General features: G+C 40.3%; 2 protein-coding genes across 14 annotated transcripts in view; one reads left to right on the top strand and one right to left on the bottom strand.

Annotated features, from left to right (window-relative positions):
* The first annotated feature begins 19 nt into the window (after positions 1–19).
* ALG11 (ALG11 alpha-1,2-mannosyltransferase) lies at positions 20–16,130 on the top strand. Its single transcript, XM_025875106.2, has 4 exons — positions 20–127; positions 6,718–6,948; positions 10,054–10,985; positions 13,430–16,130. The coding sequence occupies exons 1-4, from the start codon at positions 84–86 to the stop codon at positions 13,699–13,701; spliced, it is 1,479 nt and encodes a 492-aa protein (XP_025730891.1). The 5' UTR covers positions 20–83; the 3' UTR covers positions 13,702–16,130.
* NEK5 (NIMA related kinase 5) overlaps positions 13,494–25,256 on the bottom strand; it is a 57,442-nt gene continuing 45,679 nt past the window's right edge. For 11 of the 13 annotated variants that reach the window (XM_073894614.1, XM_073894618.1, XM_073894619.1 and 8 more), the window contains 3 exons: positions 24,518–24,623; positions 19,528–19,817; positions 13,494–13,630 (listed from right to left, as the gene is read on the bottom strand). In XM_073894614.1, coding sequence (XP_073750715.1) covers positions 19,550–19,817; positions 24,518–24,623 — 374 coding nt within the window. In that variant the 3' untranslated portion in view covers positions 13,494–13,630; positions 19,528–19,549. Of the gene's footprint in view, positions 13,631–16,773; positions 18,946–19,527; positions 19,818–24,517; positions 24,624–25,256 lie in introns of those variants that run through there. The other 2 variants (XM_073894616.1, XM_073894617.1) reach the window with 2 other exon arrangements.

The following is a 25,256-nucleotide window of genomic DNA, read 5'->3' on the forward strand; positions in this document are numbered from 1 at the left end:
GGAGAGAACACCTCCCGCTTCCTCAGGAGCCAATAGAGAAGAGGAACAGAGAAGCGCTTCCTGAGTTCGGGGGTCGAGGAAAGATGGCGACCACCAAAGGGGGTTGGTACCTGTGCGAGTTATTGAGGTGAGGAGCAGGTGGTATGGGTTTGCAGGCGTTTTGTTTCACGGTGATATTTGTCCGCCCGGTGCAACTGAAATTTGCGGGGAGGAGGATCTTCTTGATACGGGTCTAGGCAATTTCCTCAAGGACAGTGAGCGCTCTTCCTCTCACTTTGGAGTCTCCACTCAGACTGGAGCTGAGTGGGTTAAAGACTCAGTTTACCGCGTTTTCTTCTCCTGCCCCATTCTGGTGCGGGATCGAGTTTCCCTTCCTGTTTTTTTCTCTCTCTTCTTCGCACTCCAATTCTTCTTTCATAAATTATTCATATTCAGTCCTCGTTTTTCTTTATGACTGAGCCACGAATCATTTTCCAAACTATCGTGTCTCTCCTTTTGGTAAAGAATAAACTGGCTCTTCCTTCTCCTGTCATAGTTTCCCCGCTTTCACTCACCGGAACTGTCACTGTTAACATATGTCACTTAAGTATGTTAACCTTAAAAATAAAACATCTCTCTTAACAGCAAAAATGATTTTGTTTTGTTTTGTTTTCCGGGAATAGCAGAGAATTGCATTTCTGGATACACAAGTTACGGCAAAACCATAGGCAAGTCCGACAAAGGACAGGACCATTGTTGATGGAGGAGGAACTTGGGGGTGGGGTTGAAGGAAAGTCTGGAGAAAAGCTAGAGTGGTGAGGACTTCTCATTGGCAGAGTTGCAGAAGTACTCTTGTAGGAGATGCGATGTACACCGTTCCCTTTTGGGGCCTGTTAGTGATGATTTCTTCCTGTTTAGGATTCTTCTTTTGGGGTCTATAATTGACAATTCCTTCCCCTTTAGGATTTTTCTTTTGGAGGCTAGAATTGACAGTTCTTCATGAAATTGATATGTAAGTGATAGGGCTTCTTTTGCGTTGCCCCTTCTGACTTCCTGACTCCATTTTAGTGAGGGTTCTTTTAATTTTCACCAATATAAAGTTTATGTTGAATCCTCTGCTTCATGATTATCCATTGATCTTTATTTCTGGTTGATGTAAAAATAGTTACATAAAATTTTATCACAAGGTAATACATTGTTTCTTGTAGAAAAGTTAAGAAATAGATGAGCAAAAAAGAAAATTCGCCAGGTATGCTACCATCCAGAGATGATTACTGTTAACATTTTGGTGAAAAAAACCCAGACTTTTTTCCTATATTTGTTATTGTAATACTACTGTATTTTACGTGCCTTGCCCTGTATTTATAAAAAGAAGAAGAAGAAGAAAAAGAAGACCTAGTATATTCCATCTACACAGTTCTTTCAACTGTGTAGATGGTTGAAAGAACTATTTTTGTTCAGGTTGAAAATTTGTAATTAACACATAGCACCCTGAATAGCAGTATATAGATATTCTCTCCAAAATTCAGGTATTGTGTCTTCATTTTTGTCCCCTCTACATCAAATTCTATAATGATTATTTAAAACATTTTGAACAGGAAATTCTGTTTTCAGAGGCTTTATATTCTTCCCTGCTATTTGAAATATCCCTAATTCAGTGCTTTGCACATTATAATGGCTAAATAAGTGTTTGTTGAATGAATGACTCACTGTTGATTACAGTTATCTTTTTAAAGCTTTGTGTTTCTATGGTAAGCATTATTTAATGGCACATATTTTTAGTTATATTTAAACAAATTCTAAAATGGGTATTTTTTTAAGATTTATTTATTTTAGAGATGGGGGAGGGGCAGAGGGAGAGGAGGAGAGAGAATTCTTAAGCAGACTCCCTGCTGAGCTAGGAGCCTGACAAGGGGCTGGATCCAAGGGGCCTGAGATCATAACCTGAGCCTGGCGCGTGACTGACTAAGCCACCCAGACGCCCCTAAAATGGGTAGTTTTAATGTACAAGTACTATAGAATGTTTAATAAATTTATTTATAGAGTCTGTGTCTTTGAAACTAACAGAATAAAGGACTGGCTCAACTTTAGTCATTAATATGATTTTTTTCTGATTCAAGTTAAATCGTTCAATTTGAAAATATATCACATGAATCTTACCACTTAAATCATTAGAAGGAAATGCCATAAAAATCTTTGTACTCTATAGGTCAGCCACATTTTTAAATTAAATAGGCTTTTGGCTTGTCCTGGGAAAGCTATATAATACTGCTTTAATGAATTCATATATCCCAAATGTTAAATAAATCACAAATCTTACCACTAATGTCAAACTCTGTTCATCCTTTTTTTTTTTTTTAAGATTTTATTTTTATTTATTTGATGGTGAGAGAGACAGCAAGAGAGGGAACACAAGCAGGGGGAGTGGGAGAGGGAGAAGCAGGCTTCCCGCTGAGTGGAGAGCCCAATGCGGGGGGTTCGATCCCAGGACCCTGGGATCATGATCTGAGCTGAAGGCAGACGCTTAACGACTGAGCCACTCAGGTGCTCTCTGTTCATCCTTTAAGACAGTGGTTCTCAAAGTATGGGCATAGACCTAGCAGGTCCCCAAGACCCTTTTAGTAGTTCTTCAAGGTCAAACTATTTTTATAATAATTTAAGATAACATTTGCTTTTTCATTATATTTATGTTTGCACCGATAGTGCAAAAGTAATGGTGGATAAAATTGCTACTTAGCACAAATTGAGGCAGTGATGTCAAAGTGTTCTAATAGTCTTGTGTTTTTTGATACCATGCACTTGCTAAAGCCAGTTTTATTAACAATGTCCTTGTAACAGTAAAAATTAATTTTGTTACATATTAACCCTTGATTTGAATACATATCTTTTTAATATTCTATATAATGTCTCCATACTGAGGTATGATGGTTATCTCAAGGAAAAGCTCTTGTATGATTGCTAAGTTGCAAGCTGAATTAGACACTTTTTTTTTTTAAGATTTTTTACTTATTTATTTGACAGAAAGAGACACAGTGAGAGAGGGAACACAAGCAGGGGGAGTGGGAGAGGGAGAAGCAGGCTCCCCCCTGAACAGGGAGCCCGATGTGGGACTCAATCCCAGGACCCTGGGATCATGACCTGAGCTGAAGGCAGTTGCGTAACGACTGAGCCACCCAGTCACCCCATAGACACTTTTTTTTATGGGACATGGTTTCTACTTGAAAGAATTACTGACAGATAAACTGTGGATCTTCTGACTTGGTTATTTGAAAATGAAGTGACCTGGGCGCCTGGGTGGCTCAGTCGTGAAGCGTCTGCCTTCGGCTCAGGTCATGATCCCGCGGTCCTGGGATCGAGTCCCACATCGGGCTCCCTGCTCAGCGGGAAGCCTGCTTCTCCCTCTCCCACTCCCTCTGCTTGTGTTCCTGCTCTCACTGTCTCTCTCTGTCAAATAAATAAATAAAATCTTTAAAAAAAAAAAGAAAATGAAAATGAAGTGACCTGTCATTTCAAAGAAAACAAGTGACAAAATTTGTTGCTAATAATAAAGTTTGTTTGAACTTTCGCATGAAAATTAGAACTTTGGAAAACTTGTATCTGCCATTCAGAGCTTGACCACTTTCCAGTAATTAAAAGATTTTCCTGATGAGATGGTCAGTGATATTAACAAATGTGATTTGGGGATATTGTACAATGAAATGTGCCCACATTTGGAAAGTCTCCATGAGTCATGAACCAATAATTTCCAAATAATCAAGTCATGATGTTACAAAATCATGTATAGGTAAAAGATTCATTCAAATTGTAAGACCAGTAGATTTCAATAAAACAGAGAATGAAAAGGTCATTGATTCAGTTTCATATTCCATGTTGCACCTGGCCATTAAGAAATTGCCACTTGTCTAATTTGGTATAATATCCCAGAAAAATACTGTATCTGAAAGGGCTATTTAAACATACTCCCGGGCGCCTGGGTGGCTCAGTTGGTTAAGCGACTGCCTTCGGCTCAGGTCATGATCCTGGAGTCCCGGGATCGAGTCCCACATCGGGCTCCCTGCCCAGCAGGGAGTCTGCTTCTCCCTCTGACGCTCTTCCCTCTCGTGCTTTCTATCTCTCATTCTCTCTCAAATAAATAAATAAAATCTTTAAAAAAAAATAATAAACATACTCCCTCTTCCTACTACATATCTGAGTGAGCCTGGATTGCCTTCATATACTTCAAATAAAACAATGTAGCACCAAGATTGAATGCAGAAGCAGATGTGAAAAGCCACTGTTTTCTGTTAAGCCAGACATTAAAGAATCTTGCAAAAATATAAAACAGTGATAGCCTTCTTACCGAATTTATTTATTTATTTATTTATTATTTATTTATTTTTGGTTTGGAAAATATAGGGTTTTGTTTTTTTGTTTTAGTAAAACTAAGATATATTAACATGTAATGGATTTGTCATTACTTTTGGGATAATTCATAATGTTTTTAATTCCTCAGTTTCATTTCTAATATGCTAAATATTGGTAGATACAATCAATTTAAATGAGTAGTTCTCAACAAGAGGTGATATTACCCCTGCAGGACATTTAGCAATGTCTGGGGATAATTCTTTTTTTTTTTTAAGATTTTTATTTATTTATTGAGAGAGAGAATGGTAGAGAGAGAGCATGAGAGGGAGGAAGGTCAGAGGGAGAAGCAGACTCCCTGCTGAGCAGGGAGCCTGACACAGGACTCGATCCTGGGACTCCAGGATCATGACCTGAGCCAAAGGCAGTCGCTTATCCAACTGAGCCACCCAGGCATCCTGGGGATAATTCTTACGGCCATCATTGGTACAGTACTATGGGCATCCAGTGGGTTGAGGCCAGGAACATCCTATAACGCATAGGATAACCCTCACAACAAAGAAATTATGTGGTCCAAAATGTCAGTAGTGCCGAGGTTGGGAAATTCTGATAGAAACAAAAGCTGTATGGGGTCTTCAGTTATTTTTAAGAGTTTAAAGTTATCCTGAGACCAAATCATTTTAATAAGTCAAATACCTCTTCAGGTAGTAGACTTATTCACAATAGGAAATACCACATGAGAAATTTATTTCCAAACTAAATATGAATAAGATATTCTCTGAAGAATCCATGTGTTTTCTACTTATGGACAGTGAGAACTTTGTAACTGTACAAAATATCTTCGTATGTCCTGGGTCATTAAGCCCTTCAGAGCCCAATCTGCTATTCACTACTATGTACAAGCTTAGAGCTTCTATATCTTTATCCCCCACTTGTCACCCCCTCCCCACCAAATACTTTAACTCTGTTTTCCCTGGTCCTGAATTTCAGTATTTAAGTTTTAGTATTTTAGTGTTTTTATGCCTTACAAGCTCTTCCTCCTTACAAAGGGTAGGCAAGATATAAAAACTATGAGGTTAGGGACCAACTATATTGCTCAACCCCTAACAGAAAAACATACTTCGAAAAATTATTTTAACACAATCTAAGAGACATCCGAGGAGGTAATAAAATTTTGTATTCAGTCAACAGATACTTAGTGGATGCCTTCTTTGTGCCAGGTATTATGCTAGGCATTGGCATCCAGTGGTGAACAGGCCTGGGTCCTTCCTTGTGTTTGCAGAGCTTTAGTCAGCCTGTCAGTAAGAGAGCCTTTTAGCAGTCAGTGTCGGAGCGAGTTCACTAATGTGAGTGAAGTAGATTGTTGGTGCATTTTTGGCAACTCATTTAGAGGCACCTGAAGGAAGGCAGTGATTTTAGGGTCATAGAAACAGATCAAATGCAGAACTTGTAATAGGGCAGCTGGGTGGCTCAGTCAGTTAAGCGGCTGCCCTCAGCTCAGGTCATGATCCCAGGGTCCTGGGATCGAGCCCCGCGTCAGGCTCCCTGCTCAGCATTAAGCCTGCTTCTCCCTCTCCCTCTGCCTGCCGTTCCCCTAGCTTGTGCTCTCTCTTTCCATCAAATAAATAAAATAAAATCTTTAAAAAGAAAAGAAAAGAAATGGAGGTATCTAAGTTCCTCTTGCCCCAGAAATTTTCTATTTGAGGTGAAGTGAGAGAATGAAAATGATTTACTATATCATCAAACTTTTACCTAACTAAAAGTTCATTATTGGGGTGCCTGGGTGGCTCAGTCGTTAAGCATCTGCCTTCGGCTCAGGTCATGATCCCAGGATCCTGGGATCGAGCCCCGCATCGGGCTCCCTGCTCAGTGGGAAGCCTGCTTCTCCCTCTCCCACTCCCCCTGTTTGTGTTCTCCCTCTTACTTTGTCTCTCTCTGTCACATAAATAAATAAAATCTTAAAAAAAAAAGAGTTCATTATTGATCATTCAAAGACATATTGCTTGAGTTCTGTGTCATAATTTTGAGGGTCAGATGCCATTCCTAATCATGTCTTGTTAAGGTTAGTAATTAAATTTGTTTTTAATCCTTTAACACATACACACTGTTAGGAGAAAGGTGGCTGATCATTGATTTTCACTGCCAATTAAAAAGAAAAGTTATATTAAATTGCTAGCATTCTGTGGAGATTGAAATTAAAGAGGATTACCTTTTGACATTGGACATTTTATAGGTGTTAGAATATTAAAAATTGAGTATTTTGTTAGCAGACTTCCAGCTATAAAAATTTTGTCTTCACTATTAATATAGAAAGCGGATATGTAAAAGCAGACTTTAATTTGTAGTTTCTTTTGAATAGGCATTGTGTCGATTTTTACATTTTGCTTTTTGTTTCAGATTTTTTTATTCATTATTCCTCCCTGGGCTGACAGTCTGTGGAACTTTATGTGTATGTCTGTTCATTATCCTCTGGGGAATCAGACTGCTGCTACAGAGAAAGAAAGCGTCAGTATCAACTAGCAAAAATGAGAAAAAGCAAATGGTGGTTGCATTTTTTCATCCATACTGCAATGCTGGCGGAGGAGGAGAAAGAGTTTTGTGGTGTGCCTTAAGAGCCCTGCAGAAAAAGTAGGTATGCATCTTTCTTAGCTAATTTACTCTATTATTACCATTAAAAAAAAAAATCATTATCCAGATATTCACCATTATTCAGATATGAATACCTTATTCATAGCCAGGAATTAACTGTTCTTCAATAAGGAAATAATTCTGTTATATGGCAGCCCGCCTTACAAGATCCTATTGAATTTTAGTTGATATGATAAAGAAATAGAAAGGGAAAGTACCTGCCCTTTTTTTAAAAACTTTTTTTTTTTTTAAAGATTTTATTTATTTATTTGAGAGAGAGAGAGAATGAGAGATAGAAAGCACGAGAGGGAGGAGGGTCAGAGGGAGAAGCAGACTCCCTGCTGAGCAGGAAGCCCGATGCGGGACTCGATCCCGGGACTCCAGGATCATGACCTGAGCCGAAGGCAGTCGCTTAACCAACTGAGCCACCCAGGCGCCCAGTACCTGCCCTTTGATGGCAAAATTTAGTGGGGATAACTGTTACCTTGGAAGAATGTGTGGAGAAGAAGTTGAATAGTAAATATACCAAGTCATGGGGAGTGCTTTAAACCTGAATACTTTTAGTCAGTAGTGGTACACAGGAAATAATCTCTGTAAAAGCATCTATTTGATTCTGATGTTGATATCATTACCAGTTAGAAGTCTTAAGTTACCATGTTAGAAAGAGTATGCTGTTAACGGGTCATTTAAAGTTTTAGCCTTCCTTCTCCCCACCCGCACCCCCATACTCACCCCAAAAATGTTTACGATCCCCTTGTAGAGAGGAACAAACATAGTAAAGTCCAAGTTCCAATGATGGTTGTATCATAGGAGGAAAACTATTATTCCTCCATGGTTACGCTACATCCTGGCACACACCCTTCATCCAGTTCCAGAGCCTTCACGTGGAATTCCCTTTGCTCTACATTGCTATATTCTTGGCTCATCATGGCTTCCAGCCGCCACCCCTGCATTTCCTCTGCCATCTTCCATAACTGCCTAGATTCAGAACATTTTCTTAAGTCTCTGCTTACTATCCATCTCCTTGAGGCCTTCCCTACTCCTACTCTAATCCCTCCGGTTCTTTGCTTCTCATAACTCTGTGCATTAACTTGTCTAACTGGATTATCTAGCTCTTGAGGGCATTGGTAAAGTTTTGTGACAGCTCTACCATGCATGGACCTTAGATTTTAGTTGAGAGAGAGAGACAAGATCATAAGCAAAAAGAAAAATATCAAATGGTGAGAAATGCTATGTGAGAAAATCGAATAGGATAATTTGTGAGTCCACACTTTAGACTGAGTAATTAGGGAAAATCTCCAGGGGGTTAATACTTAGCTTTAGTCTAAATGACAAAGGAGCTGAAATTTACTGAGCATTTACTGGATGCCAGACATCGTTTGAAGTGCTTTACACGGGTTAGCTCACTCAGTCCTCATAACAACCGTATGAGGTTGTTACTGTTACCCTCATTTGACAGACAAGGAAACTGAGTTACCAGAGTCCGCATTATAAACCACAAACCATACTGTCTGCCTCAGGAAAAGACAGTGAAGATGAGAAAAGAGAATTCAAAGCAGAGAAAACAACTCCTGCAAGTCCCCTGAGACTGGAAGGAGCTTGGCTTGTTCACAGAAAGGAATCCAGTTTGGCTGAGAGAGTGGAGGCAGGGCCAGCGTTACACAGGGCTTGAGTGAATAGGGTAAGGAGTTTAGATTTTGTTCTGAGTGCTGTGGAAAACCCTATGAGGACTTCAAACAGAGGGATGACACTCTGCTTATCTGTTGCTGCATAACCTCCCCAAAATGTAATAGCTAAAACAAGAATGTATCGTTATTTCTAACTGTCTGGGGACTGACAGGCCCTGTTGGGAATCCCTCATGCCAAGCGGCTGCAGCTAGATGGTAACTGGGGCCAAGTCATCTGAAGGCCTCTCTTAACGTGTCTGTTTCCTGGGCTGGGACAATTGCAACAGCTCCAGCGGCTGAGGGTGAGGGGCACGGGTCAGGCGTCTCTGTCACCCCGCAGGCTTTCCACGTGACTGCCTTGGGCTTGCACACAATATGGCAGCCTCAGGATGGCCGGACTCCTTACATGACAGCTGACTTCTCTAGAGCAAAGTAGAAATTGCCATCTCTTAGAGCCTGGGTCTAGAAACTGGTGAAATGTCACCTTTGACATAGTCTAATGGTAAAAGGAGTCACAGAGTCCACTGTTATTCCAGGGGAGGGGACATAGATCCCACCACTCGATAAGTGTCAAAGAATTTGTGGCCATCTTTAAGCAACCAGAGGTGACAATCCTTTTTACATTTTCTAAGGATCATTCTGGCTGCTGGGAGGTGCAGTTAGATGCCCATCCTTTAGGCCTGCACAACACCCTATGGCTATCTTTATCAACACAGTTTTGCAGTTTTATGTTTATATATCTGTCTCTCCCACTGGACTCAGCTCCTTGAAGGTAAAGACTAATCTCTGAATCCCCAGAACCTACTAGCTCATACTAGATACGGAATAAATGTTTGATGACTCAAAGAATAACTAAAAACACACACAATCAGAACAAATGCCAAAAGCATAAATAGTCATAAGAGTGTAGTTTTACATATTTCCATTATAATTATATCATATCTAATTTTGATGCAGGCACCAGATCTAGCTTTTAGAATCTTGTTGCATCTCAGATAAAAACACTGAGTAACGTTTTAGCATTTATGATCCTATCTAGAGATACATTTAGTAAATTTTAACTCTTGTTTGTGAATGTTATTAGTATTTTATTACCATTTTATATTGAGAGAGTTGTCAAAATAAAGTTGCTGAATATTTCTTAAAAACGGAAATGTCAATCAGCAATTTTTGTTGATGTCTGTGCTATGTGAAGTTCTTAGAAGAGGAAATAGCAAAGAATGAGCGGTCTTATTTGGAGGACTAACATTTCGCTCGCAGGGCAGCAGAAGACTCCAGAAAGAGGAGCATCAGTAGACCAAGTACAATGAATGGAAAACATTTTTTTTTCAATCTAAAAATAACCCTCTTTATGATTGTGAGAAGATAATTATCTACAACCTTTTGCTTGGTTTTCACCTAAACTAATGAAAACCTTAACTATTACATTCTGTTTTAGGTATCCTGAAGCAGTTTATGTCGTTTATACTGGAGATGTTAACGTCAGTGGTCAGCAGATACTAGAAGGTGCTTTCCGAAGATTTAACATCAGACTCACTCACCCAGTGAAGTTTGTTTTCTTAAGGAAACGCTACCTTGTGGAAGATTCACTCTATCCTCACTTCACATTGCTGGGCCAAAGTCTAGGGTCCATTCTTCTTGGCTGGGAAGCTCTAATGCAGTGTGTTCCCGACATCTACATCGATTCAATGGGATACGCGTTTACACTTCCTCTGTTTAAGTATTTAGGCGGTTGTCGCATCGGAAGCTATGTTCATTATCCCACGATCAGCACAGACATGCTCTCCGTAGTGAAGAATCAAAATGTTGGATTTAACAATGCAGCCTTCATTACCAGGAATCCTTTGCTCAGCAAAGTAAAGCTCATCTATTATTATTTATTTGCTTTTGTTTATGGACTTGTTGGTTCTTGCAGTGATGTAGTGATGGTCAATTCTTCTTGGACACTAAACCACATTCTCTCCCTGTGGAAAGTTGGGAATTGCACTAACATTGTTTATCCACCTTGTGATGTGCAGACATTTCTGGAAATTCCCTTACGTGACAAAAAGACGACCCCAGGCCATTTACTGGTTTCCATTGGCCAGTTCCGGCCTGAAAAGAATCATCCTTTGCAGATCAAAGCCTTTGCTAAATTGCTGAATAAGAAGGTGGCTGAGTCACTGCCTCCATTGAAACTTGTCCTCATTGGAGGTTGTCGAAACCAAGATGATGAGCTGAGGGTAAACCAACTGAGAAGGCTTTCTGAGGATCTAGGAATTCAAGAAGATGTGGAATTTAAAATAAACATCCCATTTGATGAGTTAAAGAATTACTTGTCTGAAGCAACAATTGGTCTGCATACCATGTGGAATGAGCATTTTGGGATTGGTGAGTCTGTCTGTACATTTTAGGTCCTCTCGGTAAAATATTGATACTGTGGAGGTTTTTATCCAGTCTTAGTGCTCTTCTCCCAGTCCACCAAGTAAGCTTTTTTCATTTGAGACCCTGCAGGACATAACTGTATGTAGTCACTAATAATAGCTGGTATTTATTGACAACTGACTGCATGTGTAGGTCACTGTTGAAATCTTTATCTGATTTAATCCTCTCTGAAACCCTGCTTCATACATATTCTTACTTCCATTTTACAAATAAAGAAACGCAGGCACAGAGAGGTTTTGAACTTGCCCTTGTTCGGCCGCAGTAAGAGGCAGATCCTGGATCCTCACTCAGACAGCCCCTGCTCTTACCTGCCCCAGTTTCCCTGCCCCACCTAACCCCATCTGCAGACTGGGACAGGTTCCCGGCCTAATCTCACTGAAGGACCAAATCGAAATCTCTGGGTGAGGCCCACGTAGATGTGTTTTGGTAAAGGCCCTCAGGTGATTTTGGTAAAGCCCCTCAGGAGCTCACTGGCCTCCTCACAGTAATTCTGTTGGTTCTGCTGATTCCCTACTCATTACTGGAATGGCCTCTCTTTCTGCCAAATCCCATTGTAAGTGTCTGACTTTAATCTCCTTAGCCTTTAATTTAGCCTTCCTTGTGTCTGGCACAAATCCGCTCTCTACCCCTGACTTCCTGCTATGCATACATTTTGATGTAAAATCAAGTGCTGGTTTGTGGCTGATCTGGTTCAAGATGTATCTCTCAAGTGGCTACTTTGTGCCACACACTGCCAGTTGTTCAGGGAAAACCGAAGAACATACAAGTGAAGTTTCCTCTCCTAAGGCCACAGTTTATCTTATACTCTTGTCTGTCCCTAGTTGGTAGCGCACGACGAAGTCCAGACGTGCAGCAAGACCTCTGTGATTCAGCGCTTCCGTACAGGGCCTGACTTCTGTGCCTTCTTGCACGGAGACGCACCGAGCATTCACTGTGCCAGGTGCGCGGCAGGCGGGAGCTGGTGTGCAGAGACTTCCAGCTCTGTGTGTGCCTCCGACCAGTTCAGCAGTGCTTTACTGGACAGGGTGCTGAGAGCTATGCCAGGGCAAGTGTGGGGTGACATGAAAGCGCCCAAGAGAAACACCTGACACAGATGTGTGCGGTCGGAGAATAGTTGCCCAAGGAAATGACGTGCCATGGAAGCAGGGGCCCGAACAGTAATTGGAAGTTAGCCTTGCAGAAGAGAGGAGGATGTCCAGCAGAGGGAGCGGCATTGTGACCGGTGTGACAAAGGAGCATTAGCCTGCACGCTCAAGGAACTAAGGGTTCGGTCTGCACGCCTGTGTGAGGGGAGCTGGGGCCAGATCACATGGCCGTGTGAAGCCAGGGGGAGAAAGAGAGACTGAGTCTAAGTGTTGGATTTAAAAGCTTTCTGTTTCCTCAAGTTCACTCCGATTGCCGAGGCGGGGGTGGATTGGTGGGGAGCGGGGAGAGCCGGGCGGGGAAGGCAGGAGGATGTGTTGGGCAACCTAGACGAGGTGCTGGGTCCGAAGGTGGTAGGCGAACATACTCGAGGGAGCTTCTGAAGCACGACTGAACAGGACTTGGTAATGAACGGGATTTGTTAAACGGAGGAGAAAGAAAGAGTCAGAGAGGACCTGCCGGGGCTTTGAGTTTGGACACCTGTGTGAATGGTGGATGGCTTTTCCCTAGAGGCGGGACTCCAGGAAGAGAGGCAGCTGATGAGCCAGGTTCCCTGCATGTAGAGTTAGAACGATCCGGGGGACATGGAAGTGTGTGTCCTGTGGGCAGTTGTCTACATGAGTCTGCAGTGCAAATGAGGGACCTGACCTGGAAACACAGACTGGGGAGTTGTCTGGGTCGTTGTCCAGGTCATTACAGAAGCCCCATGGATGAGGGTCGAATTGCCTAGGGAAAGTGTGCCCAGCGAGAGGAGGCCCCTGGTGCAAAATGCTGAAAACAAGAGCGGTTCAGAAGTGGGCAGAAGAAGAGTTGCTAACAAAGGAGAAGAGAAGAAGTAGAGGGAGGAGGGAAACCTCCTAATGCTCTCATTTGAACTCCGGAAATTTCGCTTTTGATACCTTTTTACACCTTTTACCTTTCAGTAACCATTAATTATCTGCCGTCTTGCTAGCATTCTGTAGTCTTCTACTTTGTTTTCTAATCCGCAGTATGTCTGTTCTTTACAGACCGTTCTTGCTTGCCTGTTTCAGTTAAGAGCGAAGCAGCATTATTTTGAAGCTTAAAAAGGAAAAAAAAGCTTAGAATTATTTGGTACCGGGGAAGTTTAATGAGCAAATTTATGGACACAACAGACATTTACTTGAATTTCTCATGAGTGTCTTATAATTTGTGGAGGTTTCTGCTCATCCTTGTTCCTATGACTGCTCTCAAAATGTCGTACGTGGTTTCTGTTTGTTTTTTCTTAGGAGTTGTTGAGTGTATGGCAGCTGGCACGGTTATCCTTGCCCACAATTCCGGGGGCCCAAAGCTTGACATTGTCGTGCCTCACCACGGAGGGAGAACTGGATTTCTGGCTGAAAGCGAAGATGGCTATGCTGAGACCATGGCTCATATTCTTTCCATGTCTGAGGAAAAGAGACTCCAAATCCGAAGCAGTGCTCGGGCATCTGTAAGCAGATTCTCTGATCAGGAGTTTGAACTGGCATTCCTGTCCTCTGTGGAGAACTTATTTAAATAATGCCATATCTGTCCAGATTAAAGCTATTTTACATAAAACAGCTACACACCTTCATATGTTAGTATCTTTCTAACCGTTTCTGTATGGTAATAAAGTCAGCCTAAGCAGTATGTACATAGACAGGATATTTATTTCAATGAAAATGAAAAAAAGGCAAAATTACCTAACTGGTTTAAATGAAAAAAATTTTAGATTAGTATTCTGTCCCAAATTCTGAAAAATATGGATCTGACAGAAAAAAAACGAACAGTCTTAATGTGGGTATAATCCTGTTTTTCAGATCCTATTTGTCAAATCACTGTACTTTAGAACCCAGGAAAGAGAACTTCCCTTTAGAAAATAGGAAATGTTGAATGGAAAATGGAAGATTGACAGTTAGTTGATTAGTCTTTTAAAATGGTTCTAACATCTTGGGAACAGAGAAAAATTCTGGTACGTTTAAATTCTAAATGCCACTGTGGATGACCTTCTTGAATATACCTGACGACCTTCTTAAAAGAGAAAAGACACTTGAAGCAGGCGTCATCACGTTCTAAGAGCACGTGAAAAGACAGATGGACCATAGCTGCCCTGCGGGTTGGGGCTGCCCCCCCGAGTCAGCAGCTGAGGCCCGGGCGCTGCCCGCAATCTTCCCGTAGCTTGGGGTCTGTGAGAGGGGCTTTTTGTTCAGTGCTACCAGTACATTTGTACTGATACAGAGGGATACCCTCATTATCCCATCACAGTTCCACATCTTGGGGGCTGCAAGTCAGCTTGAAGCTGTTCTGAAGGTCTGAGTGAGAACATCGTGCTAAATTGTTTTTCTCATAGTGACGATGGACTAACCGCCTCCATCCGCCCGGTCTCTGTTGGGAGCATCGTGTGTTGTGAGACTTAGAATACCTGGTCCTGACCCCAGCATCATCATTTACAAACCTCCAACCTCCTAAGACTAAAGCTGCTGCCTAATCTTTTTGGAACTCCCAATTCTTCATCCATAATCTGGAGATGGTAATACCTCTCTTCACTACCTCTTAGTGATTCTGATTTGGAAAGTATGTGAGAGTACCTTGAAAATTAGAGAAGTTTTTTTTTTTTTTTAAAGGTACCTTCATAAAGTAATTTAATTAAAAGTAACAATATATAGTAAGTGTCTTTTGTAATCAATCCTCCTTATTAATGCATTAAGACCCAAGCTAGACTCATGGATACTAAGTTGGTAGCTAGAACTACTGTGCTGATTTTAACAGGACTTCTGTGCCGAATCCCTAGCAGGAAAAGTATGTGGATGTGCAGATAGGGCTCTAGAGACCTACAACCCTTGGCATTTTCTGCATACATAATTAGCTCCTACTAGTTCAGTGAATCGACCTCCTGCACAGTCTGATACATCTTTGTGTTAGGGGCATGTGACACTCCTCTCATCCAGTCATGGACCCAGCCAGCTTCATCATCTACTCCCAGCTACACTGTTGACTCGTCTGCAGGCCACCATCTGTCATCAGATCAAAAAGCAGCAAAACAGAGTCCCAGGATGATGTGACACCAACATAGCTTTGGGTGGAGATGATTCAGTTTAGAAAAGGAAGATTGGTGGACATTGGAGCTGGAAGGAAGGAACCCTACAAATCCTTGGGTCCAGTTTTCTCATTTTCAACTTTATAGACAAGAACAACTGAAAGACCTTAAGATTCCTTCAGTCTCACAAAGCTGGGTTGGGTTTTTTTGTTTTTTTTTTTTTAAGATTTTATTTATTTGAGATAGAGAAGCAGGAGCAGGGGAGTAGAGGGAGAGGGAGAAGCAGGCTCCCCGCCGAGCAGGGAGCCCGATGCGGGGCTCGACGCGGGGCCCGATCCCAGGACCCTGGGATCATGACCTGAGCCGAAGGCAGATGCTTAACGACTGAGCCAGCCAGGCGCCCCACAAAGCTGTGTAAGTATAAACACTGCAGGATTATAAGCTGAGCATTCTGACTCCAGCTCAGTTGGTTTTCTTATCTTACAGCTAGTCTTGGGGCAAGATTCGTGCCACTGCCCCTGCAGTCTACCCATCTACCCTCAGAAAACCATAAATTGAAGTGGATTAAGCAGAAGGGAAGGATGTAGTACCAGAAGAAAGGATTCTGAAATTCCAAAAAGCATTTTTTAATCATGTTTCTTCAAAATTATTTTTATTTGCCACACACATCACTGGAAACATACTTTGTATATCTGTTCACCTTCCCTATTGCTAATGTAGCTATGTGTCTTTTTTTTTGGGAATGACTGATAACCATGAAAAGTGACAAAACAATGTGTCAGCTACTGTCTGTCTGGAGAACTTCTGAGTGATTATTCATTCCTATAAAACTTGTTTTTGAGTGGTCCAAATGCAGTATAATTTGAACCCCCAGCAGTGGGGATTCACATTCTTATTTGGATTGTGCATAATAAAATACATGCTACATGGTCTTTGAATAGTAATCTCTGTGTCTAATATGACTTTGATTTAATAGATACAAAATGTGTTTGTATCTGTGGTATAAAGTGATGTTCATTATTGTGGATACTTTCCCCCGTATGGTACATTTGCACCCCCATGCAGTCTCCCAATGCTGAATTACTACCTACTACTAATATTTCTAGATTTCTAAGCTCCACATGCTAGGGAGGATGGAAGGGAGGGAGGGAGGAAGGGAGGGGGGAGGGGGGAGGGAGGGAGGGGGGAGGGAAGGAAAAAGAAAGAAAAAGAAAGGGAAGGAAAAAAGGAAGGAAGAAAGGAAAGAAGGGGAAAAGAGGGAGGGAGGGAGAGAGGGAGGGAGGAAGGAAAGAGGGAGGGAGAGAGAGAAAGAAAAAGAAGGAAGGAAGCTCGGAGGGAGGGAAAGAATTCAAAGGTAAAACAAAATTGTCTTGGGGCGCCTGGGTGGCTCAGTTGGTTAAACGACTGCCTTCGGCTCAGGTCATGATCCTGGAGTCCCGGGATCGAGTCCCGCATCGGGCTCCCTGCTCGGCGGGGAGTCTGCTTCTCCCTCTGACCCGCTTCCCTCTCGTGCTCTCTGTCTCTCATTCTCTCTCTCAAATAAATAAATAAAATCTTAAAAAAAAAAATTTGTCTTGCCTCTGATACCCAAGAAAAATAGGTTGCCAGGTTTAATAGACATTTTTCTTTTAACGAGTATTTCAGACCTACAAGACACTGCAGAGCTTCATACACTTTATTTTAATAATTTTCAGGGGTTTTTACAAAGTCATCTTATAGACAAAATTATGAGTGGTCAGTGTAATTATAAATGTTTCAGAATACTTGTGTTTAATTATGTAAATGTACCTGGACTCCAGGACTATAATACAATAGAGTGTCTGCTAAATCTTTCAACAGATTTGGGTACAACAAAAAAAAGTTATCCACAACAAGAAGTTATGCAAATTACTAGAATCAATTTATGCCCTTGTAATTTTACCTACCTCTCCCACTGTTCGTCAGCTGATTCTTTCTCCTCTGTCCCCACCCTAATTCTAAGGCCACCCTTGGCTTTAAAGAGGCATCAGTTCTAATACTTGAGTGCTTCATGCTCACTTCTACAACTATACGTGTTACAAGACTTAGAAGGGAAGTTAAGAGTTGATACACCGTTTAAAGAATGATCAGTTTGGTAGCTATGATACATAGTTACCAAGATGCATAATTTTTAATAAAATTTATTCTAAAAACACATGCAAGTCTGATCAATAGCTTCAACTTGACATATGCAGCTAAACCTAAACCCAGAATAAAGTAATCAATTGTGCCTCAAGAACATGATTTATGTAATGGTGTACATAAGATGGGTAAGGTAAATTAGGGGGCTGAAGTTGGTTGAAAAACCTTGCAGATATGTGTACTCATCACAATGAATACTTCCTACTTTACAGCAAAGAACTCAATCTTAGAATGAATGTTAGCTAGAGACTAGCCAAGCATCTGGTCATTGGAGCAGACTCAATGACCTTAAGCATTGTCCTTAAACATTAATTCTCCACTCCACCACCCACCCCACCCCCCACATATAACTGAATGGTCTTTGGATCTTTGGGATTTTCAGGAACCATGTTTCATTTTCCATGCATTCAAATACTGCTTAATATTTGTTTAGCACACCAACAGATTTAGTACGTCTGAACCACATAATGTTCTGAAAGTAAACATGTATACATTGACCACTAAAAGACTCCTAAAATTAATGATGCTCCAATCTCTCAGGGTCATGTGTTACGAAGGTTGACATTAACACAGTGGTGAGAAATTTTTAAATATTCTCAGCCTCATGATGTGACCATGCTGAGCACTCTCCCGAGAAGAGTAGATTATAACCCAATACACCAAGTTGAAAGAACAGTACCTCCAACATTACCAGGAAAATACAGGCATAAAAGACAAATCATGTGGGATGCATCCCTGATCGTTTCCCCACATTTAATAAAATTATATCCCAAATGTAAACACTAAGCAGACCTTCGAAATAATCTGACCAACCCTTCCTCATCTTTGTTTTCTTGGCTCAGCAATGGATGGATGTACAATTTTAGTTGTATTTTTATTACAGAGCATGTATCTTAGGCAGAATTCTACCACTTAGAAATGTAACCACTCCATCCTTCACAGCAACAACACAATAAAAAATCTGGTAGTTTCAATACTGAGACTGTTTAATTGTGGCACTCTGCCAAGCACCATATGTAAAAAGACCAGCATAAAATACAAGGACCAGTAGTGTTCCTGCCTTTAAGAAGTTTATAATCGACACATTTGAAGCTATTAGAAATTAATAAAACATAGTAAAATGATTACTTGGTGCATAATTAACATGACATGCCTTGATCCTCTCTGTGCTCAGTTAACCTACTCCCTTAAGTGTCAACATCTGCTTCAAAAAAGTGTATTCAATAGAGGAAATTTCAAAGTCACGGTTTTCTAAAATGGTAGATTCATTACTCTAAATGAATTAGTTTTCCATCCTTGTCTTAACAAATTATCAAACTTAGTTAAAACAACACACATTTATTATCTTACAGTTCTGTAGGTCAGAAGTCTAAAGCTAAAATCAATATGTCAGCAGGACTGTGTTCCTTCTGCAGGCTTCTGGGGAAGTCCATTATCTGGCCTTTCCCAGCTTCTAGAGGCTGCCTGCATTCCTTGGCTTGTGGCCCCTTCCTCTGTCTTCAAAGCCAGTAGCACCAGGCTGAGCCCCTCTCACGCTGACATCTTCTGGTTCTCTCTTCTGCCTCTCTCTTCCACTGTTAAACAGCCCTATGATTACATTGGGTCCACCTGTATAATCAAAAAAACCTTCCCCTATTTGAAGGTCAGCTGATTAGCAGCCTTAATTTCACCTGCAACCTTAATTCCCCTTAGCCATGTAACAATATATTCACATTGTTGGGTGTATTGCGGGGGAAGGGTGGCAGGAAGAGAGGCACATTACTCTGTCTGCCTATCACATATATTGTCCAAAAGATTTCTTGATAGAAATTTTAAAGTAGGGCACCTGGGTGGCTCAGTTAGTTAAGCGACTGCCTTCGGCTCAGGTCATGATCCCAGAGTCCCGGGATCGAGTCCCGCATCGGGCTCCCTGCTCAGCAGGGAGTCTGCTTCTCCCTCTGACCCTCCCCCCTCTCATGTGCTCTCTCTCTCTCATTCTCACTCTCTCAAATAAATAAATCTTTAAAAAAAATTTTAAAGTAAAATATTAATTTCTACACTCAAATTGGTCAGTCTCAAGGTCTAAATAGGTATAAAAATTAATAAATCCCTGGGATTGCTAGAAAACTCTTACAAAATGAGTGTTTATGACTTGTGTCCAGATACTACAGTTAATAGATACTGACTTACCACTTATGAAAAAGTACAATAATCACACTTGTATATTTTGACAGGTTGTTGATGTTTCTCGGTTTTCATCAGCAATGCATACTTTGTCATTAGCTCGAGTAGAAATATTCTCTAAACCTTCATTTAATTCTGCATATTTCTGGGTGCCTATCCCCTCTCCTCCGAACTTTTCAGCACCCTTAGTGAAACCAGGAGCCTCTTCTCTTTTTTCTTCCTCTTTGGAAGTAGGAAGTTTTTCCAGGGATTCTACTACTTCGTTTCTCAAATCATCTTCAGATTCTTCAAAATTCCTGGAAATAAGAAGTAAAAATTAACTTTATGATATCAAAACAATGAAAAATAGATAGGAAAGGTAGTTTCCCTTCTCACTTAAGCAATTTAATAGTTGCATTTTCACCCAGGTAATGAATTATTTATTATATCAGCCTGGCTTTCCAGACTGATTAAAAAAAAAAAGCCATTGGGGGCGCCTGGGTGGCTCAGTTGGTTAAGCGACTGCCTTCAGCTCAGGTCATGATCCTGGAGTCCCGGGATTGAGTCCCACATCGGGCTCCCTGCTCGGCAGGGAGTCTGCTTCTCCCTCTGACCCTCTTCCCTCTCGTGCTTTCTATCTCTCATTCTCTCTCTCTCAAATAAATAAATAAAATCTTAAAAAAAAAAGCCATTGGGATGCCTGCTTCTCCCTCTGACCCTCTCTCCTCTTGTGTTCTCTCTCTCATTCTCTCTCAGATAAATAAATAAAATCTTTAAAAAAATAAATAAAATAAAAGCCATTATTGGGATAATCAGTATTCTGTTTACTTGGACCTGTGTTCAACAACCTTTATGATATTTATTAATACCCATCTATTCTTAAAAGGAGAGGAAGAGAGAAGAGGAAAAAAAGAATAAAACAGCTGCCAAAAAGTGAGTCCTTATCATACACCAGTGAGTGCCCTGAAGCACTTTACACATAACTATATTTCATCTAATACAACACTCTGAGGTAGACATTCTCACCATCAATTTATAAAGAAGCTGAGGCTCAGAGAGGTTAATAAAACTTGCCCAAGGTCTCACAGATACTGATTAGTAGGACTAGGAATTGAAATTGTATCTAATTTTACCTAAGACCTCAACATGGATATTCTTAGAAGGGAAGAAGGCAGGAGACCAGGAAAACCATCTCAATGATCCCTAATATTTACATGGCAGGTAAAGAGGCTGAGGAAGATCTGGTAAGAGCCAAGAAAGTGTTCATCATGGATGCCAAGGAGGCAGAGAATTTCCAGATAGGGAGCAGCCAAATAAGAGGAAGACAGAAATGACAGTTGAACCTGGCAATTTCAAGGTAAAAGATGACCTTTGCAAGAACATTTCAGCATGCTATGTGACAGGAACCATCATACAGGAGATCAAGAAAGCAGTAGGAAGTAAGCTAGCAGTGACAAGGAGCTTAAACTCCTTTGAGGGGAGCCTGGATCTGAAAGGACAATGTTAACTTGAGAAGATGAGGGCAATGATTTTTTGGTGTTTCTCAAGAAGGGACAGATTTCGGCATGTGTATATGCTGAGAGAAAGTAGCTAATAGAGAGACGTTAAAAATATAGGAGAAGGACAGTAATAGGAACACATTCTCTGAGAAAGGCTGGGATGCAGAGTACCTGCACCAGGATGTGCTTTCGGCAGAAAGGGAGACGGTTTTTTGTCTGAGAAGAAAGACAGGGAAAGAGAAGGCAATGAGGACTCATGAGGATAGAGAGAAGTTATGGAACTAGACAAACCCATTCCACTTACAAACCACATAGTATCTCTGTGAAGGAGGCATGGTCACATGACAAGAGTGAGGTGGATGGGAGTGAGCATGCAGGGTGGAGGGTTTGGAAGGAAGCAAACCAGGCATAGGATTGCCAGATACCACAGAGGACCTCACTAAAATTGGAGATCATAAATTTGAGGTGGACCAGCAATTAGAGCTCCCAATTTGTTAAGCTACCATTCTTGAGGTATGTGCTTACATGAGATCATCCCTTGGTCTTCGTTCCTCTGTAGTTTAGAGTATGATGTGTCTAGGTGTGAATTTATTGTCATCGTTCCTACTTGGTTATTGTTTTACTTCCCAGATGCCACAATTTATGGCTTTCAATGATTATAAAAAGTTCACAGCTATAATTGCTTTGAATATTGCTTTTCTCCAGTTCTCTTCTTCTGGAACTCCTTGTAGATGTATGTTGGACCTTCATGACTCTTAACTCCTCTTTCACATTTAATATCATTTTTTACTTCCGGTCTACTTGCAGTTATTAATTCCCTCAATAACTGTACCTATTCTGTTTTTAAACTGTCATTTGATTTCTATTAGTAGATTTTTTTCACTTTTTTAAGTTCTATTTGGTTAATTACCAGATCTTCCTGCTCCTTTCTGATAGATCTACTTTTTTCTTATGTTTCCATTCCTTACTTTGATTAATTTTAAATATACAATTTAAATTATTATATAAATATTAAATATTCATAGGATAATTGTATTACCTGAAGTTCTTTATGGTCTAATTCAGCTATTTGTTGTGCTTGCTATCTCTCATAGTGGATTCTATTTTTAGTTGCAAACTCATGTTCAGCAGTGCCTTAGTGAGAAAATGCAGTGTAGCCTGGACTGAGGTTATAACCCTCCAGGATAGTTCATATTTATATCTTCTAGAGATCCCAGAGTTTTATGATTTCTTACTATCAATTTTAATGTTGATTTATCAATATACATGTTTCCAGACCATCCAAGTATTGTAAATTCTAAACCCAAGTAAAGGCAAATCTATGGTTATAAATTTCTCAGGAAAAATTCTTCTCCTAGAGATTGGGCCAAAACAGACAAGCCATATTACTGAGATTTTTTTTCTAGATCACCCTTGCACTGAAGTGTAACTCTTCAGTGGCTCCAGCTAGCAAGAATGGAGGGGAACACACCGAAGAAAACAAAATCTGATAGATATGCAGGAGGTGCACAGAGACAGAAAGGGAAGGAAGAAAATTTAAAAACAAAACATGAAACTTCTAAAACAAAATGATCCTGTAAACTAAAATTCCAAAACACATGAATAAATCTAATGGTAAGAGAAGGATAGGCAAAAAGAAATTTTTTTTTAAGTTGGACCAGAAACTAAGTCTAGATGGAATTACTTTTATGGAGGATTTTGATAACACTCTTAAAGTAAGTATGCTCAAAAAGGTAAATTAAAGAACAGCATCCATTTTAAAATGTCTTCAAATTAGTGGAAATAATTATGCAACACTGAAACAAGAACATATAAAAACATGAACAAACAAATATAAATCTTAGACAGGAGATATATAATCATTTAAATTAAAAACTTAACAGATGATACCCAGATAGGTTTGAAAATAGTATTCAAGAATTCACCTAGAATGGAACAAAGCGATGAATAAAAAATATGAAAGTACAATTAGTTGTTATTGGGGACAGATTGAGACGCTCCAAAACATATCTATTTGGAGGACCAAAATGGACAGAATAAGAAAAGCAACACTTGGAAAAGTAATGGGTAAAAATTTTCCAGAACTAAAGACAGTCATGGGTTCTCAGAAGAAAGTGAGCCAAGCAGGATAAAAAAGAAGTCCAGACCCAGACATACATACAACAGTGAAACATAAGAAAATAAAGATAAAAAGAACATTACGGATGCGCTGGGGAGAAAGTTAGCATATCTCTAGAGGGAAAACAATTAGATAGCAGTTTTCTCATCAACAGTAATAAAGATCAGGAGAAAAATCATTGTCAAAATTGTATACCCAACTAAATTACAATTAAAACAATAAAACAATTTTGGATATGCAAACAATAAGAGACAGGCACTTCCACACTCGGTCAATGGAAGTGTTCATAGGTGTAACCTCTGTGAAGGACAACTTGACAATATCCAGTTACAAACGTACAAACTCTTCGACCTAATACTTGGCTTTCCTGGGAATTTAAACTGCATGTATACTACTATTTGTATATTATGATAGGTATTCAGGCTACAGTGGTAAGTCATAAAAGGAAGCTGCAGGATAGCATGTACGCTATGAAACTGTTTCTATAAAAAAAGAAAAAGAATACACACATACACAAGATCTACATATTGGCTTACAGTTTAATGGAATTCCTCAGGAGAAGTGTGCACAAGAGGTATATTCGACTGGTTGACTCTGGGAAGGGGAATTGTGTGGCTGAGGTAAAGAGATAGCAAGCAGACTATAAAAAGAGTGTAACTTCTGAATTTGAAGCCATGTGAGTATATTACCTATTTAAAAAGTAAATTATAAAATTTTTAAAATTCAAAGGACTCCAAATTTTAGAACTAATAAAAGAGTTCAGTAAGGATACAGGATACATCAATAGTGTTCTATATGCTAGCAGTCGCCAAGTTGAAACACAGTAAAAGAAAAACAACCCCATCAATAATGACAATAGCAACAACAATCAAGTTAAGTGGTACCTCTATTGTGAATAAAATTACAAAAATGCTGAAGGATATTTTAAAAGACATAAAGAGATGCAGAGCTATACTATGTTCATGGATGTTCAGATTTAGGATCATAAAGATGTCAAATCCTATAAATTAATCAACAAATGTAATGTCATTCTCAAAATCCTAACAAAGTTTTTCATGACCCTTTACAAGAAAATGCAAAGATGTATGTGGTAAGTAAAGGGGAACAACAGCTAAGATAATTTTGAAGAAAAAGATACGGAGACTAGAAGCAGGTATGGGACTAGCCCTACCAGATACCAAAAGATATGGTAAAGACACAGTAATTTAGGACAGCATATCACTCGTGCAGAGATAGGAAACAATGCCATTGGGAAAGAACAGAGAGCCCAGAAACAAACCCTTGTGTGAGTAAAACTTGGTCTCCTCAGCCAAGTCTAAGACTATTGTCCATATCTCAGCAACAGCCTTTTAACTCTCTACCAGGGCTCCATTCAGGTATCTGGACAGGACCTACTTACGTATCGTCATCGTCAGATCTTGGTTGTTCCTCATCTACTTCAATGCCAGAGGCCATTTCCATATTCCCCTCATCTTCTTTAGGAAGCCATTGTTCTAATGTTCCCACTGTTGAAGAAATAACAGAGAGATTAAAGCCTCCCAGCCTATACACATGATGAGGGGTATATACCCCAAATCCTGTACTGGACATCAACCATGAAGGTAAAGGCTGTGAATTGTTTCCATTAAAACAGAGAATATGTCTGGTTTTTTCCTACATAACTTCAACCTTGCAGTCAAGAGTGATGTTGAGACAGATTTTCTTAAAATCTCAAAAACTAAAAGAGTTCACAAAAGAATTAATAATGCTGGCTTCTGAAGTTGGCTTTAAAACTATGTCTACATAGTCTATGTCTAGCCTACTTTTGACTCCCACTTTGGGAATTTTGCTACACATGTCTATGTTAGTTAGCTTTTTTGGAATAAACCACCACATAGCTTAGTGGTTTAAAACAGTAACCATTTATTGAGGTCACTATTCTGCCGTTAGGCAGTTTGGGCTGGGCTTAGCTGGCTGGCTCTTCCTGTCTCGGTTGGACCCAGTCATGCATGTGCAGTCACTTGCCAGGCCAGCTGGAGGCTAGCTGGTCTACTGTGGCCTCTCTTGGGATGGCTTGTCTCTGTTGTCCACATGGTCTCTCATAGCAGGCCAGCTGGAGCTAGTTGAGAGATAGGTTTCCAAAAAAAAAAAAAAAGCAA

This window comes from Callorhinus ursinus, unplaced genomic scaffold (assembly GCF_003265705.2).
Source record: "Callorhinus ursinus isolate GAN/ISIS: 27379988/994484 unplaced genomic scaffold, GSC_fseal_2.0 scaffold7, whole genome shotgun sequence".
Lineage (NCBI taxonomy): Eukaryota > Metazoa > Chordata > Mammalia > Carnivora > Otariidae > Callorhinus > Callorhinus ursinus.

Excerpts from the sequence above, each read along its gene's own strand:
- ALG11 (XM_025875106.2), top strand. The coding sequence starts at position 84 with ATGGCGACCACCAAAGGGGGTTGGTACCTGTGCGAGTTATTGAG. Across the intron at positions 128-6,717 it reads TACCTGTGCGAGTTATTGAG|ATTTTTTTATTCATTATTCC; the intron begins GTGAGGAGCAGG and ends TTTTTGTTTCAG. Across the intron at positions 6,949-10,053 it reads TTAAGAGCCCTGCAGAAAAA|GTATCCTGAAGCAGTTTATG; the intron begins GTAGGTATGCAT and ends ATTCTGTTTTAG.